General features: G+C 37.3%; 1 protein-coding gene across 1 annotated transcript; it reads right to left on the bottom strand.

Moving 5' to 3' along the window:
• Positions 1 to 823: 823 nt before the first annotated feature.
• LOC131331983 (uncharacterized) lies at positions 824 to 7,742 on the bottom strand. Its single transcript, XM_058365997.1, has 7 exons — positions 7,721 to 7,742; positions 7,390 to 7,553; positions 6,195 to 6,257; positions 5,300 to 5,392; positions 4,908 to 5,015; positions 2,607 to 2,806; positions 824 to 1,142 (listed from the first exon to the last, which is right to left on the bottom strand). Exons 1-6 carry the CDS (start codon positions 7,740 to 7,742, stop codon positions 2,672 to 2,674), a joined length of 585 nt encoding a protein of 194 aa, XP_058221980.1. The 3' UTR covers positions 824 to 1,142; positions 2,607 to 2,671.
• Positions 7,743 to 7,751: the final 9 nt, after the last annotated feature.

The following is a 7,751-nucleotide window of genomic DNA, read 5'->3' as shown; positions in this document are numbered from 1 at the left end:
TCTCTCTCTCTCAATCCCAACCTCCTGTCATCGCCACTTTGATCGTACACCTCTCGCCGTCGATCATCCTCACCACTCTCGCCGAGTCGCCGTCGATCTTCATCACTCGTCTTGCGGTCGTCGGCGATCAAGGAGATCGAAGAGCTTCTGTTGCTAGCTGCAATGTAAGAGCTTTTGTTGGTGGCTACTATTGTTCTTTGCCGTGGTTGTGGTGATGCAGAATCATCTCGAGTTGTTTCTGTACATGGTTGTATGATCTGTTCTAAATAATTACTCGGTATTCTCTCTCTTTACCAGATCTAAATTGAATTTGAGGTTATTGTTTGTTTTGCGATTGTTGTAATCCAACTTCTAAGGACTTTGATTTTCACTTAAATTTCCCAAATTTCTAATACTTAATTGCGTAATCTGAAATTGATGGGTTCGTGTAATCTGAAATTTATGGGTTCTCAATCTCTCTGTGGTTGGTTCGGGTACCCAATCGGTTCGGGGATTACCCGAACCCCGTTTGGTTCGGTTATGGTTTATTTCCCCTCTCCCCGTTCGGGTATCGGGGCGGATATGGGTTGCATTTCGGTTTCGGGGATCGGGTACGGAATTCCCCGTATCCGCCCCGAACGCCCCGAATGCCATCTCTAGAAATGAACCCGGAGAACGTCAATCTCATCCTTCAAATCTTGCGTTCATGCAAGGGAATCAAACGACCCAAAAGATGGTACTTTGCCCGCGCGCACGTTTGCATACCTAGTATAAGAAGGAATACTAATAAAAAGTGCATGATTCGTCATGTAAGGTAAGAAGAAAAATAGTGAGATTTCCTCATCGCATCCAACTAGGTTTTTGATCATTTAACATAATCAAATCAAATCAAGCCTTAAAGCCTAATTAATTGGGGAATCCTTTATCATTTTACAAGGCTGCAGGCCAATATCTGAGACCAAAAAAACCCATTCACCCAAGTAAAATAACCAAACTGAAACTCGGAATGCTTTTTACAGTCAATTACCCATTCACCCAAGTAAAATTTGCAGCCATATCTGAGCCAAAAAAAAAAAACCATTCACCTAAGTAAAATAACCAAATTGAAACTCTGGAATGCTTTTTACAGTCAATCACCCATTCACCTAAGTAAAATAACCAAACTGAAACTCTGGAATGCTTTTTACAGTTGATAAGCGGTCAAGATTGTATAGTCTTGGCGCTTAAAATCCTTAATTTGTAGCGTTTGATTCCCTAATTTATTATTTTTATTCCATTTTGCACGTAAGATTGTGTTTTGATAGTTTCAGGAAATACGTGGCATTAAGGCGGTTTTTATCGCTAAGGGTTGCTCTCGGAGGTATCCAAGCATCCAAGGCCTTGTGGCGGTGCCCCATCAAGTCCCGTCGGGTCGTCATCGGGCTGTTAAGACCAAGGCAAGCACAAAGACAGTTTTCTGCCATGTATGAACCGGTACTGGGGGTTGCCCAGTACCGGTCTGTGATGATCAGAGTTTTTGGCAGATTTTTGAAGGCTATGAACTGGTACTGGGAGTTGGCCAGTACCGGTTCATGCTGCAGAATTTGTCCACGTTTTGCTACTTTTTTCAACCTTCCACTTTTGGGATATTTTTCACTTTTGGCTACTTTTAGGATATTTTTGGGATATTTTGTGAAAGAGTAAGACCACCTTGTATAAATAGGGTCTTTCTCTCTCCTCTTTATCTATCACTTTTGTCATCTCCTACTTTAAGTCTTTCTAGTTTTTGGCTTTCCTCCATTAAAAGCTTTAAGCTTTCTTAGGTTATTTTCTTCAAGAACCTTGGTAAGTGTTTGTTATTTGTTAATTTCTCGTTTATTAAAGTTGCTTGTACGAACTAGATCCTTTATAATATCAAGTTTGTTTTCAATTTCTTCGGTTAAAAGTCATGTCTCATTTTTATGCTTTGATTTATGTTTTAGCTATGTGTGGGTAGTCGTTTGGCTAAGTCTCAGGATATTCTTTCCCGAGGACTAGGGTGGTTATTTGGTTCTAAAACCCTCATGCTTAAAATCATGATTTTCGGAATGGGGCTTAACTTGCGTTTTTTGTCTAAACAAGGGGTGTTAACTCCTTGGTGAGGTGCTTAGTCAAGCGGTCTTGGCAAGCGGCTCACTGAGGGCTCGTGGCCTCCTATGTGTTCGATTAATTTGACAAACAAGTTGGTTCGCCTCCGTTTAATCACATCTTTCAATAAACGTAGTCGTTAAAGCTAAATTTACTGGGCGTGAGCACGCGGTCGTGACTCTTGCTTGAGTTATATTGAGAACCGGTAACGGCCTTAGTCAAGGGTTAGACGATCCCTAGACTTGCCTCTTTTTAGTTCATAAAGTACATTTCTAGTCTTTTTCTTTGGCATTTCCACCTTTCAAAGCAAAATCAAGTTGGCCGTCTAAACGCCGAAACCACCATATAAAACCTACAATCCGATTAAGCTATATTCGATTCTCTGTGGGATCGATCCCGGACTTCCGGATATTATGTTATCGACGATCTAGCCCTACGCTTGGGGTTTTCAACCTTATTTGAAGGCGAGGTTAGGTGCTAAGCAACAGTCAACCACCCATTCACCCAAGTAAAATAACCAAACTGAAACTCTGGAATGCTTTTTACAGTCAATCACCCTTTTCACCCATGTAAAATAACCAACGCCTCAGGATGAGCTGTTAAGCAGGTGGGAAAGTGCTTGGTCTAGATCGTTGTCACACATCACCAATGCCTTTGAAATGTAGGTTGACAAGAAGCCATGTTCTCGCAAGAGGGTGTAGCCATCGACAAATTTGCTAACCTAAGAAAAACAAACAATATATTGAGTAACACCAAATTTTCTAATGACCTATTCAAACACGGACAACGAAGCTCACAGTAGAGAAAGAAATCGTTATGTTGTATCAGGGGAACAGCAAACCGAGAAGCTTGGAGGTTATGCCATGAGTTAATGAATTTTAACCTCATAGAGATTCAATTCTAACATGAAAGAAAGCTACAAGACAAGGTTAGTCCCATGGATTACATGAAAGAAAGCTACAAGACAAGGTTAGTCCCATGGATTACATCCATAGTGGTTAAAAACTCAAAAACCTACGATACACGAAACGTATCTTACGATTTGTATCGTCTCCCCGGGAAATGATACGTATCCCATCTTGTATCATTTTTGTATAAAAATCCTACGATACAACTGCGTATCCTATGATTTATACATGTATCCTAATTTTGTATGTATCTTACGATTACTTATTCGAAAAAAGTCGGACCTTATTTCAAGAAGCGGGACCCCAAATGTATTAATCTAAGCCCTTTGATCTAATTATGGCATCTTTCAAACCCTTTGATAGAAATTCAACCTCAATGTAGGTCTTGTATAAAAGAAAGAACCATACTTCGATTGTATTTTGTCTTACTTTTCTTTTCCTAACAAAGAGAACATAAAGCCATAATGTAATAGGTCCCAGAGACTTGAAATTTTGCATCTTAATTTTTTTTTTTAAATGCAAGCATAGTTTGTTGGTGTTATTAGGTGTATCTACTTCTTAATTATATTTCAACTATGATTAACGTTGTTGAAACATAAACTAAATTGAGTATTTTGACGAAGCTCCAATTGACAAAACCCATATTTGATAGATATTATCGAAAAATATATAAATATCTAGTTTTTAGAAACTCTAAAATATCTAGCTCTAGAAGGCTCTAGAATATCCTTGTGAAAGATCTAGAGTTTTTTTGTGAGAATATCTTTGTACTAGAGTCTTCCATGGAGTAGTATAAATAGGGATGAGTTCTAACCATTTTATACCAAGCCAAAAAAAAGTTTGAGTTCAAGTGTAATACAAATACTCTCCTTCCCCACTCTTGTATTTAGTATTCTCCCTCCTCCAAAAATATTGTCTAACTACACAATAGAAACTCCTACTTTTCCAGCAAACGTATCTCAAGATACACGACACGTATCTCGATATGAACTATACAAGTGAAAAAACGATACAGGATACGTATCCCGATTTGAAAATATTGATTACATCCAGGGTGCTATAGAGAAGCCATTAGACTATCTATTAATAATCACTCATTATTGCAATTATTGCACCTCTGGCACACGACAAAAAGTGCTCCTCAGTTTGGATGTCAAGATATTAAGGGGTTGTGAAATTTGATTCTAGAAAATTCCTACATTTGAAATAGATGGGAATATGACATTTCCATTTCCAATATGAAGTCACATTATTACCAAACTAAGTGTGGATTTAAACCCCCTTGGCAATCTTTAATTCCCGGTATCGATCTGTCGAATAAGGAATGTTGAATCTAATAAACATCCTGAAAGATGTGTTTTGTATGAGATAGATTCTAGAACTAATCCAACATTTTAATGGGATGACTTCAGGCATTAAACTACCAATAAGTCTACTAGTACAGCAAAAGGGGACAGATTTTGTGTACAGATTTTTTGTGGGGCCCACTACGGGTCCCACACAAAGTATTCAAACCGTTCATTAAATGTAAAACAGTTTTTCAAGGGCCCCTGCAAAAAATCAGCTCAATCCGATACGTATAAGTGCTCGATCCAATCATCTAACTTTTGATTTAGATTCCAAGATAATAAAACATTATATGATTGGACTGAGCACTTATAAGTATCGGATTGAGCTGATTTTTTGCGAAGGCCCTTGAAAAACTATTTTACATTTAATGAACAGTTTGGATCATTTGTGCGGGACCCGTAGTGGGCCCCACAAAAAATCTGTACATAAAATCTGTCCCCTTTTGCTGTACCAGTAGACTTACTGTTAAACTACTATACTAGGTACCTAACAATTAGAAGATTCAGAACTCCAACCACTAAGGATTTAAGGCATCGAAACATAGCCAAACGGGGAAAAAAATACTTTGGTAGGATTGTCTCCATAATTTGCAACTCCAAGCTGCACAGCTTCTCTAATGACACCCGGCGCTATGCTTTTGCAAACAACACTAAGAGGATCAATGGCACAGCCCTGCAATGAATATTTCAGCCTTTAAAAGTTGTAAGCTACTTAAGGAAATTACGTGGGACATCATGTTTTGTTCAAAGTGCAAGTATGAAAACATAAAATCTGTCGGAAACAATATAAAAAGGTAATTGATACCTTAAGCCACAAAGGGAAATTCCCAAGTGCAACAAAGGAAACTTAAGGAAATTGCACAGGACATCATGTTTTGTTCACAGGGAACTAAATTACCACTTTACATCTACAATTATCTTTCTTCTTTTTCCTGTTGATAGAAAATTTTGACCTACCATCATTTTCTCCATAGTGGATCGAGTTTGAGAGTCCAAATCCATCATTTTCTCCATAGTGGATTGGATAACAGCAGGATCAATGTCAGAACCCTGCAATAAACATTTCAGCCTTTAAAAGCGGTAAGCAAATTACGTGGGATATCATGTTTTGTTCAAAGTGCAAGTATGAAAACATAAAACCTGTCAGAAACAAAGGGAACTAAATTCCCAAGTGGAAAACAAATACAAAGAGGCAATCAAGTCCAATAGGACCTCCAAACATGCCTTGCTAAAAGACAATCTAGTATCCATACATATCTAAGTAAATGCCTCATCCTGTTTGTTTAACATGTCAATAAATCTTTAACATGTCAGTAAATCTTGGCATAAAATTCGTAAAGATGAGACATTTGGCAAAAGGAACCACAGATCTCAATGGCGTACGACCCCAACTACCATGAACATACTGTCACAATAGCATCTCTACAGTACCAAGAAAAAGTTCTTTTGCATGTGTTTGTGGCTATCTTTTGGTGTTAATGAGCACTATACATCTTAATATGCTCCAATTGTCACAAAACCCAGATCATTTCCTGTTACATTTGCCACGTATATTAAGGGGGGTTTTGGAATTTGATTCTAAACAATTCCTGCATTTGAAACAGACAGGAATATGACCTTTCCCCCTTGGCAATCTTACATTCTAGAATAAATCTGTCAAATAAGGAATGTTGAATCTAATAAACATCCCGCAACATGTGTTTTGTATGAGATTCTGGAACTAATCCAACATTTTAATGGGATGACTTCAGGTGTTGAGCTACTATACTAGGTACCTAGCAATTAGAATTCAAAAGATTCAGAATACCATTCCCACTAAGGATTTAAGGCATCGGAAAAGGAGGGAAAATACCTTGGTTGGATTATCTCCATAATTTGTCACTGCAAGCGAGACAGCCTCTCTGCTAGCAGAACCCTGCAATGAACATTACATCATTTAAAAAAGGTAAGCTACTCAAGGAAATTACATGGGACATCGTGTGTTTTGTTCAAAGGAAACTAAATTACCACTTTCCATCTATAATTATCTTACTTCTTTTTCTTGTTGATAGAAAAAATTTGCACTAAGCCCAGTCTAACACAAGTACTCGTCACAGTCGAGTTTTCTTCAACAAAACAAGCAAACCGAAAGATTCTATATAGTCGGTATTTTCGGCAACCAAATAAAGTGTACCAAACAATCCTAGACAACTTCAAGGTGTCTAAATTTAAACAAAAAGTATTGCAACTCAAAGAACTTAAAATTCTTCTTTTGAAATCGCTGTTAGATTTGATTCCATCTCCACCATATTATCCAAATCCATATGAATTTATCAGAACCAATCTATTCGTTTGCAGTATGGCTCATTGACCAAAATACATCTCCCCCGCTTTTCTCACTATAAATTGTGGTAATTGACCAAGACATTTAGTTAAAACGTCCATAAGTTCAAGGACATTTTTGTGTATTTCAAAAGCTCTGAGGGCATATCCCTTATAAACATGAATCCAATACAAATATGCAAGAAGCAATGGGATTTGGATTTGTTTCTCTTCATGAGTGTAAAAAGAGGAAAGCTAATAAAGCCTTAAGCCTTGCGGTTAGAGAAGGGGGAAAAAATGGAATTCCGCATCCATGACAAAAATCATCTTTGAATTTGTCCCAAGTATTTCATACTAATTGCTTACAGGAATAAAACGTCAGAAGGAAAGAAAGACATCAACGAACATAATTTCCTTTTTTTTAATAAGTAAATAATTACTCCCTTCGTCCCATTTTCTTTGGACTTTTTTGAGATTCGTGTCATTTTTAAAACTCTTTTATCTTCTAGTATGAATCTCCAAAAACATGTAATATGGATCGTGTTTGATAATTTTCTATTAGATCTATAATACAAAGAGTTTTCAAAATTATGAAAAGTACTTATAAATTGGTAGATATAAGAATTTTAAAAAACGGTACGAATATAAAAAAAGACCAAAGAAAATGAGACGGAGGGAATATATTATATCTATATTACATAAAAAATTATTTCAATAAATTTATTGTTTTTAAACTTAAATATTACAGATAAATATTTATTTTTTAACAACGGAAGACCCCTAGCAGAAGTATTCCTTTCCCAATCCTCATAGCTACCACAGAGGGCCACTACTCCCCTTGATGTATACGGAGGTACAGTCTCGGCTGGTGCTCCAAATTCATTTGCGAATAAGGGGGATTTTTCACCAGCTGTGTATTAAAGTGGTGCCGTAGTGACGGTTCGTCCACTCATATGGTAGTTATGGCTCAAAATGGAAATTTCATTAGCAGATAGGGAGTCCCTATAGTCATGCCCAAGGAAAATTGCTACACTGATTGTACCCTCCCACCTTTTTATTAGATTATAAAAAAAAAACCCTCATATCTTGGTCCCACCATCGGGTCTCC

This window comes from Rhododendron vialii, chromosome 1a (genome assembly GCF_030253575.1).
Source record: "Rhododendron vialii isolate Sample 1 chromosome 1a, ASM3025357v1".
NCBI lineage: Eukaryota > Viridiplantae > Streptophyta > Magnoliopsida > Ericales > Ericaceae > Rhododendron > Rhododendron vialii.
This window is presented reverse-complemented; position numbering and strand designations above follow the sequence as displayed.